Source organism: Colias eurytheme, chromosome 21 (genome assembly GCF_061535395.1).
Source record: "Colias eurytheme isolate Ceu_HAF_F1 chromosome 21, ilColEury1 Martin Lab GWU primary, whole genome shotgun sequence".
NCBI lineage: Eukaryota > Metazoa > Arthropoda > Insecta > Lepidoptera > Pieridae > Colias > Colias eurytheme.
In genome coordinates, this window is record NC_143000.1 from 6526293 (window position 1) to 6540490 (window position 14198).

The window sequence follows — 14198 nt, forward strand, 5'->3', positions numbered from 1 at the left end:
ATAGAACAGACACGTTGCCCTTTATTACATATTTTTCAACTTATACATTATGTTACTGTGGAACAAAATTTTAACGCATGTCGAGTATGTCGGAGACGGTCATTAGGACGAAACGATAGTATCAAATTCAGATCCTACTTTTACTACAGAGTAATTAATATATTATGTACGAAGTACTACATACTTCTACAATTATAATATTTATTTAGTACCTTCTTATCAACATATGCTCAAGACTCGAAAATATCTATATTCGTTATTAATTATTTCTACAGTTTAAAAGTGAAATCTATAAAAATTGAAAATTGGTAGCTAGTTATTTTTTGTAAATTTAAAAAAAAAATATTCAATCACATTCAAGGCGGGATTCGAACCCGCATCTTTTGTGAAAGCATATATAAATATTATGCTATAAAAGTAATAAATTTAAATCAAGGGCGGAGCCCGGGGATTTCATCTAGTAGAAAATAAAACCAAAAACCAATGTATAATAAATATATTTAAACTATCATTACTTTACAACATTATCCTAATTTGACTAAATCTACTGTTTCTTCTTCTTTAGAATGTATTCCTTAACGTAGAAATCAGAAAATAGGATAAGTATGAAAATGTTGTGTGGTAGGAATACATAAGAAACCCACTTGGGGTATCCGCAAGATGGCTCGAATATAATGTGGCCGAAGTGTAAAATCAACAGCAGGAACTGCAACTGAAATTAAATAATATAGAGTTAAAAAAGAGCGTGTGTGCCGAGCACGTATGTTTCAGAAGTGAAACTTCTTTGGCAAGATTCACTCAATGACGTGACGGTATTGCCATAACGCGACCTTGAAATTTTACTCTCAAAGCGCCTAAAGAAGTCACTTAAACAAAAGAAAAACTAATCATTCTTTACATAACACCGTTTTTTACATGTTAAAGGATATTTTTCGTTGATGCATTATTATTTATACTTACGATTTGCAGTTGTGTGATGTATTTCTTCCACCATCCCTGAACCCACTGCGGCCTTAATATTGAAACCAAGTAATACGAATACATAACCGCGTGTACTGCGGAGTTTATGAAGCCCAACATTATACCGTGTCCACCTAAAAAAAGTTTATTTTTTAATAATTTAACAAAACATTGGTATTCATGACTAGTCTACATCATTAAAGTTCAATTGTCGAAGACAAAACGGAAAAAGGAATCTGAAAATTGAAGAAACTATTTGAAAAAGGTAGTTCAGAATTTAAGATATATGTATATACCTACAGTAACGCAAAATTTTAGGATATATCCCGTTTTATTTTTGAAAAAAGTCATTTTACTTGTTAGTTAAAGTACTTTCGATATCAGTTAAAAGTTTTTGATATAGCTGCATAATAGTTACGAAATAATTGCCTGTACACACTTAACGATTACATCTGGTAGAGTTTTAGAATAAATATATCTAAGTAGAGTTTGAAAAAAACGGGTATTGTTAATATAATATAAGGATAACGACTCCATTAACATTAACCAAACTCATTTAAACAAGTACACATGCTATAATTATTAATTAATTATTATTAACAATGTACCTGGTACATATTTCGTGCCGATGTACGCAAGGAGGCACATGCCCAAATGATGGTAGACATGTAAGAAGGACACGTGAGAGAATTTCTTACGTAGTATGAAAAATACCTGTAAAATAATATTGCAGTTATCTCATGTTATCGTTATTTAATAAATTATCTCTCACTTTACAGTTAGCACCTACTAATTTGTTCACTTAGCACAAAAGTGTGAATCGAACCTTTTTTATTTCGACTCCTGGATGTCACTTATTTCCTGTTAGGTACATCAAGGAATTATAGATTTTGTAATTATACATACTATTACAAAACGGAAACCATACATTTCCTTATTTTTCAGTGACCCAACAAAAGAGGAGTTTCAAGCTTTTTTTTAAGGAAAACTATAAAATACATTGTGATCATCCAGTCTTTGGAATCAAGGTCGATCTAATACAGTATATTAGTTAACTGTGCTCCGCGGTTTCACTCGCATTGCTCCGCTCCTGTTGGTCTTAGCGTATAGCCTAATATAGACTTCCTTGATAAATGGGCTATATAACACCGAAAGAATTTTCAAATTGGACCGATTTTCAATTTTTTTTCGTTCCTGAGATTACCGCGTTTACACAAACAAACAAACTCTTTAGCTTTATAATATTAGTATAGATTACTCACAGTGTCTAATAAATCAACGATCTTGATAAAATAGTACAGCCACACTCGTTCAATGATGAGTCTTTCCACCTCATTGTCATCGTAATTAATCTTTTGACACCACACACTGTAATAGCCCGGCAGGTATAACCAGGTGATACACTGTAATATATCACAATAATTATTATTCAAACATTTTTTATACATACATTCATTAGGATTAATTCTAGATTACGAATATTTAGAAATACTAGAAAATTCCCCTTAACCGGATAGACAAGAAAGCCTCCTTAATATGTTTTTAATGATAAACTAGATATTTAGTATCTGGTACTTAATGTTAATATCACTTTAAAGTTTATTTAAATTCATTTGATTATATTTTTTTTGCCTTCAAACAGTATCTATAAAAGGACAACGCGGACGATGCGATCTATTCTGATTATATTTTTGCTAAAGTTGCTACCTACCAACAATTATTAGTCTTTCATCACATGGTCTCACAGAATATAGGGTAAAAATTAAAATGCAAAGTTTCTTAATATTTCTTGATGTCAGTTATTAAGCGATGTTGGAAGTTGGAACACCATTGCGTCTAGAAAAGGTCATTCATATCTCCATTAAGCCTCGTAAATGTTTATTAGTGTTTTTCTCAATTACGCAGATAAAACCGTTCTCCATAGAGATACAATTTTAATTTTTATAACCAAGAAACAAAAATAGTACCTACTTGGACTACATTTTATATGTGAGTTGTGACCCAGTATTTCTCCCTTACCTGAAATGTCATATGTGCGCATAGACCTATCTGCATTAGATTATATGCAACGATGACCCATTTCAAGTTATAGGGTTGTCTATTCGCCATATATGCAGGGCCCCATACTTTTACAAACCGATGGTACAAGAACATTATTGTCATTATCGGTACGGGATTGGCAACCAGCCAAAACTTATTTGTTCGAGGATCTGAAAATGATAACGATTTTAATGCATAGGTAGCTGTAATTACCTGATCCTACTACAGGCTTAAGAACTTAATGGTAATAACTTCTGATTCTCGTTTTGTCATGACTCCGTCAATGTACATCATGAATAGCTCTAGGTACTATTTTGTCTCTTCGCTAAGTTATAAAACATCCACATAAACCCTATCTAATATCACTACATATGGTTAGGGAGCCAGGTGCAAATTTGGTTAACTATTTCCTCTCAAGAGATAATTCGTCAGACGCATGAGAGTATAGTATTATAAAGCCTCGTGAACGTCAGCTGGCGCTCGGTTGGGGGGGTGAGCGGTTGTAGCCTCCCACGCACATAGGAAAAAAATACATTCATTCATTCATTTCCTCTCAGCTAAAAATTTGTCAAATTGTAGCTAACCCAATATCTCAACGAAAAAAAATAGTCAGCTGGTTACAACATGGTGTATTATACGTCAGCTGGTGTCTCGAACATGAAAGTTAAATTTAAAGAAAAATTTATTTTCCGTTATTTCCTCTCAAACAAAAATTTACCTGATGATAGCTTATATGTAACTGTGGATAAATATATATGTCAGCTGGCTGTATCTTGGTGGAAAAACCGTCAGCTGATACGGGAGGCTACAACCGCTCTTCCCCCCAACCGAGCTCCAGCTGACGTTCACGAGGCTTCATAATACTATACTTTGATGCATTCTACTAATTACCGCTTGAGAGGAACTTGGTCATAAAATCTGCTGCTGGCTCCCGGACCAATAGTATGTATAAAACAAAGTCGCTTTCTCTGTCCCTATTTCCCTATGTCCCTTTGTACGCTTAAATCTTTGAAACTACGCAATGGATTTTGATGCGGTTTTTTTTAATAGATAGAGTGATTCAAGAGGAAGGTTTATATGTATAATAACACCCATTAAATAGTGGAGAAGTACTGTTATTTTTGAGGTTTCTAATGTGATGTCGTAAAAAATTACATTTTTTCCGCTTACATTGCAAACGCAGGCTGAACCCTACGATTTTTATCAAAATAATGTACCTACTAAGTATTATACACATTGAAAAGGTCTACAGAAAAGTCCGCGATGTGTCCGGTATGTGTCTATCTCTTATGGATAACCCACAATAACTTTTTTTTGTCATTTACTTTTTACGACAAATAATGGCTAATTTTCGAAGCGATTTTAACCAATACAGCATTAATCCTTAACCAATTAAATACCTTAAATACATTGTTCATTTAATATAGATCTATATGGCCCTTTACACCGTATGATTTAAGTGAACATTTTCGAAGATATTACAGATTTAAAAATTGTGGGACGTAGCGTTTGCGGCGGTACCGGTCGGCCGCCCGGCTATATAATATTTTATACCCGTGCGAAGCCGGGGCGGGCCGCTATGTTTTTAATTTTTATATACAACGTACACAGTTTTTCTGTAGTGTATTTAGTATCAGCATTGCACCCGTGCGAAGCCGGGGCGGGTCGCTAGTATATTATAAAGGCGAAAGTTTGTATATGGATGTATGGATGTATGGATGTTTGTTACTCTTTCACGTAAAAACTACTGAACCGATTACAATGAAATTTAGCACACATATAGAGGGTAACTTGGATTAACACATAGGATAGGTTTTATCCCGGAAATCCCACGGGAACGGGAACTATGCGGGTTTTCCTTTGAAAACGCGAGCGAAGCCGCGGGCAGAAATCTAGTTTACATATATTTCCATGAAAACTTTCAATAATTCCGTATTGTTATTTAATGCTCTTAAAGGTAACATTTTTACATATTTATAATAATAGTAACAAGAAAAAAGTAATTTGAATCTCGGCCCCAATTACTTAGCAAAGCTATTAAAAATTATATTTTTTTGTGTCATGAGTTGAACATTGAACGAAACTGAATCTTTTATCTAGAGAATTTGCATATATTATAAATTATACAAATTACAATAACAAATCAAAAAAGCTTTTTTCATGTAGAAATGTAAATTTAAGTACGTATTATAGTAATTTTTCGTCGTTTATAGCTCATTTTTTAAATCAATTTTTTTCACCAGCTACAAGATAAAAACTTATAAATTTTATTACATAATAAATACAATAAGTTTAAAATATTAGCCTTAATAAACAAATTTAGAAGAGACGTTTTTATTTCATAACCTACGTCATACCTACCTGAATGATTATAATTTAAAATATCCGCCAATTTAGCATCATTAACCGACTTTAAAAAAAAGCAGGAGGTTATCAATTCGACCGGTACATATATTTTAATAATTCAAGTAATTTTTTCACTGACATTCCCAAAATAAACATTAGTTTTTTTACAATAATTTGTGGCAGACCACAGATAAGAAAATACCGCGTTTATCAGCAAGTTTCATTATCAAACGACTATTGTATTGTGTGTAAGTACCTCCGTAGGTACCATATTTGAATATGAAAATGAATAAGACACTGTTTAAATTACCACGTCAATCTATGGAGTTTGCGAATATAAATGTAAAACAATTAGAATGGGGCAGACGAGACTTTACAGTATAATAATTTCAGTACCTAGATTAATAAGCCACTTATCTCTGTGTTCTATGTATCTCAATTTTTTATGTGACGTCATTATAAGTACATATATGTTGTATTTCGTAAATCTAGCATTTTCAGTGCAATATTCTAACATAGTTCTCATATAGAGCTAACAGATTGTCTAGAAATTAATTCACATTGAATACTTAGTCCCTGACTTGCGTTCGTATTATTTACCATAGTAATGGATTTTGTTAATATTAATGCGTAGTGTATTGAACTATCCTTTACCTGCGAGTTCATCGTTAACATACGTGTAGTATTTCGTCACATTGTTGAATAGAGTCCCCATGGTCGGTCTATCACGTCTGCAACAAAACAATAAGATTTATCATCGACAAAAAACATAATGAGTAAAGCGAGATCTACTGTACAGTGTACAATGTATGCACTATGCACTATTAACAATACACATAACATAACTGAATCCAATACATATCAAAAAATATATAATAGAGCTATATTTGAGGCTTAGGATGCAATACGACCCGATAGAAAGCGTTTAATTTAACATGTGTGTCAAGTAGTATTAGTAGTTACCTAGGTAGTTACATATTGAGTCAAAATCTCAAAAATGCTTATCTTATTGGTCCAAGATATAATACCTATATCTAAGCTTTCCAAAATACCGCGAACACACGGATGAAGTGACCGATACCAATAGGCTATAATGGAGTTCATGAAACATTAAAAAAAAAAAACAATTGATACGTATTTAACTCAATTTTTAAAATCCTGGTGTTTTCACTATTAGACCGGGAGATACTGACACAAAATTTCGAGTCATTTGTAACAAGGATGGCGGTTCTACAGGGGTCTTAGTACGCAATGACAAAAAGAAAAATGATGGTGTGAACGCTGGTACCGGTGGCTTAGTCGCGTGGGCGTTTGTCGAACTCGTCGGAAAAATAGCGAAAGTCAAACGATTTGTAACACAAAAATTTTAGAATTTACCGATAGCCCATAAAAAAGTAGTAGGCGGTAGTGTCATGCCATACTTTTCCGGTGTGACTTACAGCCCGCCATACCGACGTGAATGTGTTGATTTAAATAAAACAATCATTCAACCATTTGTACCAGGCTAACTTTTGCACAGGTAACTATCGTCGTGCAGCCATTTACGAAAATCGCCATGCCATACTTTTCGGACGATTCCAAATGGTCGCCATACCGCCGAAAATCTGCAAAAATTTTTATTTCGCCAAACTTTTTGTACCAGTATTGCATTTGGATTTTTGGAGAGTATTTGATAAAATGTGACCACTATTATATTTGCCATACTTCTAGTAGGGGGAAAAAGTGCTGTCATACTTGAAAACTTAATTTATTATTAATTTATATAAGTGAAGATTTCCAACACATAGATCTTTGAAATTTTGTATTTATATTTGTTGATCCTCAAACTTACAGGAAAAATAAGTGCCATACTGTTACAAATCGTTTGACTTTCGCTATTTTCCGACGAGTTCGACTAACGCCCACGCGACTAAGCCGCCGGTACCAGCGTTCACGCCATCGTTTTTCTTTTTGTCATTGCGTACTAAGACCCCTGTAGAACCGCCATCCTGTTACAAATGACTCGAAATTTTGTGTCAGTATCTCCCGGTCTATATAGTCTATAAACACTAGAGTCTGGCTTTGACCTACGATTATGTAACCCAGGAAATAAAAGTTGATAGAAACTAAAGAATTAGTAATAAGGTCTAAATAAAATATTCATTAATACTGACGCGTGTGACCTAAGCACCTATGTGTCTAGCACATTACATGTGACTATTGAAACAATTAAAAACGAAAACGTGTAAATAACGAACACAATCCACCTCCGATATAACCAGTTTCATGAATGCATAGAAATTTTACAATTACCTTTGTACGAACGGATATTATCACATTCCGGCAAAATTTGAACGATATTACTTTACCTATTTATACATAACATGCCCTTGTGTATTGGAAATCTTTGTATTTCATGCGATGTATATTGAAATACAAACAATTAGTTGTAAAGTGTTTAATTATTTATATTTAATTTATTTTAAACGTCATTTCAAGTTCGATTATGCATAGCATAGCTTGCATAGGAGTGGCAATTGGTTTTAAAACGAAGGATAAATACTTGGTATTGTTTTGATTATATAATTCAAGGGATATCTTAATCTTGTATTTGAGGGTTATTTATTTTTCTCCAACGTAGTTACCTATTTGTTTTCGCACAATAGAAGTCAGTTTTTGTAAAAACAATTTTTAGTTGTTTTCTTGTAATGTGGTAGAATTAACTACACAAATATAAAATAACTATTCAAGTTTAGGTATGAAATAATCGATGAAAATAAGTAATTTTTCCTATGTGAACGAATGACTGCAGTACAAATGTTACAACACAAACTGCGTAACTAATTGAGCAAGTGCGAATCATTTGTTAGCATTTGGCTTATTTACTGAAGTGAGTGGTAAATAGAAGACAAAATGTAGATGCAAAATATTGCATTTGTTTTGACTAGAAAGAGCCTAGCTCTGTTAATAATTATAAAGTATTTTATCGTCCTTATAAGTGAAAGAATTTGACAATTTAATAACAGAAGGTAGGTATTCTAAATAATTACGAAAAAAAAAGAAAAATGCATCATAATAACTTTACACAATAAACATCTCTCTGTCCGAGCCACACGTTCAAGGAATAAATGAACCATATTTTTAGGTGTTATATGTTTTGATAAATTATTATGAAATGCCCGACAATCCTTATGTTGAAAAATTTGTTAAAAATAGATAAAAAAAGACGTGTGGCACTCGGGGACTGCCGCGGCCGCGCGCCGTAAAGCTTCGAGCCACACCTCCGTGCCCGTCGGAGTGGGGAACGTGAGGCTTTTTCATTACGGAATTTCTGGATTCGGTAATCGGTCCCCGCGCTCAAGGCCCACGATAGAAGCTATGCAATAGCTTAAAAAAACAAACGAAACTTTTTTGATCTTGGTATAGGTATAATAGCTACAGTTTAAATGAGCATTAATAAGATATGGAGAATGTGGGAGGATGTAAAACCTGTAATCTAATGTGAATATTTTTTTCTAATTAGGATTATGTATAAACATTTAAAATATAAAACAATTAAAATAAATTAGTGTCAATTGGATTTTAAATACAAGATATACAATTTACGCAAAAATTGGCAGAGCAAAACATGATCGTTTTATTCGTATGTGAAGAACGAACATACACACTGACCCTGAGACTTGAGTGGTCACTTGATTTACGGCATTAAATAATTAGGTACTTTACCACTGGTACAGGTTCACCGTTTTGATCCTTGACTATCTAAGTACTAAAACAACTTTAATATCAACCCATCCTCATAGAAGGTATCAAGGTAGTGAGGAAAACTTTCTCAAAAAAAAAAACAAAAATTTAATTCAAACACTCATAAAAAAACAAAAAAAAATCAATATATTGTCCCATTTGTTAGTCTTTCTTTCCGACGTGTCTTTGAGCTGTATTCATCATAATATCATTAAAATATAAGACGATCGACAAGCTCATAGCGAATTCGTCAGTAAACTTTAATTGCGGAGAAAACACAAGCGGTTATGAAGGTTGGCAACCCTCGGTTATTAGCGCAAGGTTGCATCGTGAACTACGTCAACCAAAATAACCAAGGATGCGTAAATTGCATTTAAAGTTCAAAGAAAATTAAGTACTCCTACACTACATATTTTATAAAAATAATAAAGTGGTATAATTTAATTTATTTGATTAATTCACTGTTATTACGAAATAGTTTTGTATAATCATTGTATAATGTAAGTATTTTTAACTATTATTTTGATTTTTAATCAAAATAGCCATTTATTCAATACCTTTGTAATTTGTATCTACATGCTATATGTTAATAATAGGTAATTAAAAAAATTTCTGTAAAAAAAAACGCAAAGGTCAACGTCAATTACCTAAGCTATACCTATTATAATAACATTTTTTATTAAAATTTCTATATGTAGTTGTAGGTATCATAGAGTAGAAAAATAATATACATAATTAGTAATGTTAAATTAGCTTGCATAATGCAAACGTATGCTCTATCTTAACTCTATCGCGTAAAACAGAATCAATTTAATGCAATTTGAGAAAATTTCTGACACTTCTTTAGCCAAGATAGCTGTAGTAATGTAGTCCCCGCAGGCAAATCCACCTGACAGCGACTAGTATTAATAAAAAAATTATAAAAATTACCATATTCAGAGTCAGAGTACCATAGTCAGAGAGATTTCCTCGATTTTTCAAGCCAAAACCAAAATACGTAAGTAATTATGAATATTTTTTATACATTGCAACCTGAGAGGACGACATAATATAATATATGTTTTCTTGTATTCAGTGCTCTTAGGGATAATACATGCAGCACATACGAAATTATTATACCTACTACTGGTGTTCTATAGTGCTTGTGTTCGGTGGGTCTAACAATAAGAATATTTCATTCTACTTGGTGATTACGATAGGTATCGAAAGATTAACCTTTGCTGAGCTCGTAAAAAACCATTAATATTCATATTTTATTGATATTGTACACAAATTGTACACAAATCTCATATTATTTAATAGCAGGACACGGAAATAAAAGAAATCGTACCTATATTTTTTTAAGTAAACGATAGACTTTTTAACACTGAAGATGTGCATTTTAATCAACGATCATAATTCCCGCTCAGTTTTTATGTTTCGTTTTTACAGATTTCACAAAAAAAGGTCTAATATAAAACGCGTCCATGATTTATAAAGGTCATTCATTTAAGACAAAATATGAAATATCATATTTTGTCTTAAATGAATGAATATAATAATATTCTACTACTAGTACCTTGAAAACACTTTTGCAAAAATATATACGCATTTGCAAAAATATCATCAGAATAACTTTATTGTATCCGCACAGTACCTACCTAAAGCAGCACAACAGCACATAAATGAAAATGTATAGAAAATATAGTTTAAATTACTGAGATATGGATAAACTATATATTTTAATCCTTATAATTTAAATAAAAAACCAAAAGAACCTTACCCGTGATTTATTGTTATATCAGTAAAAACGATTATATACATATACCAAACAAATTAAACTAGGTACTATTAATGTTGTTAATCTAACACGAGTATATTTTATTTCAGTCCACTGTCATAGGTAATTGGTTATACATTAATTCACCATGCAAATAATAATTCTTATCACAAGCTATGAGTTTTAGAACTTGTTAATTAAATCATTAGCATAGTGATATTGAAGTAAAGGAAATTCAGTACAAAGTCTTGCAACGCTAATAATTATAATAGCAAGTCCGTTAACAGCTCGGTTAACAGGGACATAATTAACGATATATTTTAAATATAGAAACACTAATTAGGTAATACAGATAACCAAATAATCTGGAAATGCAATATTATTAAGTTTATATGAATCCAAAATATTACAAAGCCTGTGTGTATAGCCTGCTGTAGAAATCCGAAGAACAAAGTTTTTAGCCTATAATTTGCTATAACTGTTCCAGTGTTTATCTGATCTTGTTCTAAGTCAGTTCGCACGCGATTTTCACTGCGACATCGAAAGCAAGAAAATAAAGTATCGAATGAACATAAAACGCAGTAGGTACCTACCAGGGGGGTTAAAGCAATAGATGTTATTTCGAGTGTTGGAAAATGACAGAGCTGTTCCATCTGCTTCTTACACTGGAATTAGTACTGCTTGAAGACATCATGCTGACCTTCCCAAATGGTAAAGTTGAGACTTACAAAAATATTTTCAGGTTGGAAGTGTACAAAGGCTCATTTACCAACATAAGTATCCAAAAGTAAAATTGTTCGTGCATTCTTACGTTGACTCCATATTATAAACCTCAATTGCGCCGACATATACAAGGTAGTACAGCCTATCACATTATGAACACGAATAATACAGGTAGGTAGGTAGAAATTGAACATAAAATAAATTACAATAAAACACAAGTAAAAACTGGCAGATAGAGTTCTGTAGCAGCAGGTGGTTTTATAAACGTTTTTTTTTCAATATTATAGCAGTTTCCAATTTACAAAATACCTACAAGCAAGTACATATTCCTCAAACAATAGATATATATGAATTTGAACTTGTCCTCGATGTTTTTATACTTAGAACTTTTTTGTATTTTATGTACCCACAGGCCACAAGATGAAATTCTATCTACTGCAATTTGCGCGGTGAAAATCATACCGTAACGGATATTCCATCTTTCCAATCTCTCCAATTATTGTGCGGGTTTCATTTTCAATAATAACAGAGTATCAAAGCTCTAGTCAGAGTATTTTCATTCTAAATATAGACTTATATCCTCTTGACATATTTATGTAACCGCAACTAGGTATGTAACTATGTCTACCTTGCATTTGCAAATATTTTACGATTGGCGCGAAATACTAAATAATATTTTCTCTGAGAAAAAACAAAATGTCAAAACGTTTTTTGCGAAAACATCGCTTGAAAAACGATATTGATGGTTATTCAGTTTTAAATGGTGATTTATTGTGTTAAAAAAATAAAACAATCTTATATTTCTTAGGTAATATGCCTATCGAGCATCGATGGAGTTATTAGAACATATTAAATACATATTAATCGATTAAGAATAATCTAGAAGTAATGACCACATTTTAGTCGTTATGATTTTACTGATGTATTTACAAAGTTAGGTTAGTTCATAATATTTGGTTGATTTTAGAATAATTCTAATATTATTACAATTATTGTTAGGTAATTTACAAGATTTAGTAGGCTGTGGTATTGGTACGGATAACAGAACGTTTTTTGCAAACATTTTTTTATTACCAAGGTAAGTAATCATTTTAAATTAAAAAAAGCTTTATATGCAACTACCATGACACAATTATTTTAGTAAAAGTTTTATGAACGTATTTCGTATAAAAATCTTTTCATAACGTGTTACGTGGTTAATAATTAAAAAAATTGTTTTACCCTTCAGATTTAACTTTTATAATTTTAAGATTAAATATTAAACATATACTACCTACAGGTATGATAAATTATCATCAAGAATGCATTTTTTTTCACCAAAAAATAACAAGGTACTTTTAAACAAAACAGTAACCCTTATATATAATATTAATGTAAAAGCAAAAAATACACATAAAAAATATTTACCTGCCTAGTTACCTAAGAAAAAGGAAAATTTATTTTATGAAGAATGTTCAATTAATAATTGCGAATCACAAAAATAATTAAGAAAAAATCTGCACTAGCGATACATAGAAATCTATAATTTTAAATTCCTTCACATATACTGGAAATAATTATATTAATACTTTCGATACATTACCTGCGAAACGCAGTGTGCCGTACGTACCACCTAAACACTAAGTTAGCACTGGTTTCACGTTTACACAGAACTACGACCATAGACTACGACTCAGTAACGATTAACGTTGCTGTAAGGAGCTACACCTGTAAAGTCATTAAACCTGATTATTATCACATTACTTGTGAATCGTCCTTGTGATAAAGTCCGTAGTGTTTAGTTGAGAATCTGGCCGAAATTGGAAACAATACAGTTTTATCAATGCAGTGTCTCTTTCACTTGGGATACCACCACACGTTAGCACAGTTAAGAATTATTATTTATTATTATTCTACTAAAAATAATCAAATTTTAAATAGTTAATATAATAATATTCTAGTATACTTACTTAATAATATAATGTATAGAGCAGATTATCCTACCTATAAATCTGATGATTCACACAGTCTATTTAGAGCTTCTGCAACACGATAAAGATAAAAAGCTCCAGGAGATATTTATTACCTACTTTTTCTTTGTTTCTTGTCAAAGGAAATTTTATAAAACCATATTAAAAATAAACCAGAACAGCCGTTTGTTTGATAAATTTTACACTGGGTGAGATAAAAAATATATCGAAGAATACAAAGATCAAACAATAAGGCCCTTGAATGCCTATGAACTTATTCAGGAGATGGTTTATGTCAAGGACCAACATATTATAATTGATGCCAATATAAAACCTGTATTTCTTGTATGTCAGGGAGAACCAATGTTTTCAATGTTATTTTTAGCCTTTCTAGGGATCCGTGCCCATAGTGGACTATTCGCTGTTCGTCTTTCTGTTTGTTTGTTAGTATGTCCGAACACTTCACCGGACCGATCACCAGTCTTAAGTCTGTATGTCATTAATCTACGTAGTGAAATTTGCAAAGATGGATGTATTTCTGTTGCCGCTATGTTATAGCATTCAATTAATTAACAAATTCAAATTCAATTAACAAATGGAACAAATTGAAGTTAAGCAAAGATTGGGTTGGTTATTAATTATTACGCTCTTTAGCTTATTGCACTTTTTCACGGGTCCAATAGACTCGCACTTGACCG

The 14198-nt window shown here is 32.0% G+C and overlaps 1 protein-coding gene across 3 annotated transcripts; it reads right to left on the minus strand.

The window, feature by feature from the left end:
• Positions 1-481: 481 nt before the first annotated feature.
• Positions 482-13204, minus strand: LOC149899204 (very long chain fatty acid elongase AAEL008004-like). 3 transcript variants are annotated; one of them, XM_090114455.1, is made up of 7 exons: positions 13134-13204; positions 6001-6077; positions 2980-3170; positions 2223-2363; positions 1569-1674; positions 961-1094; positions 482-712 (listed from the first exon to the last, which is right to left on the minus strand). In XM_090114455.1, the coding sequence occupies exons 2-7, from the start codon at positions 6059-6061 to the stop codon at positions 545-547; spliced, it is 801 nt and encodes a 266-aa protein (XP_089970581.1). In that variant the 5' UTR covers positions 6062-6077; positions 13134-13204; the 3' UTR covers positions 482-544. The 3 variants fall into 3 exon arrangements, with proteins under 3 accessions (XP_089970581.1, XP_089970583.1, XP_089970582.1); XM_090114457.1 differs by lacking the exons at positions 6001-6077; positions 13134-13204 and adding an exon at positions 3290-3313; XM_090114456.1 differs by lacking the exons at positions 6001-6077; positions 13134-13204 and adding an exon at positions 3253-3313.
• Positions 13205-14198: the final 994 nt, after the last annotated feature.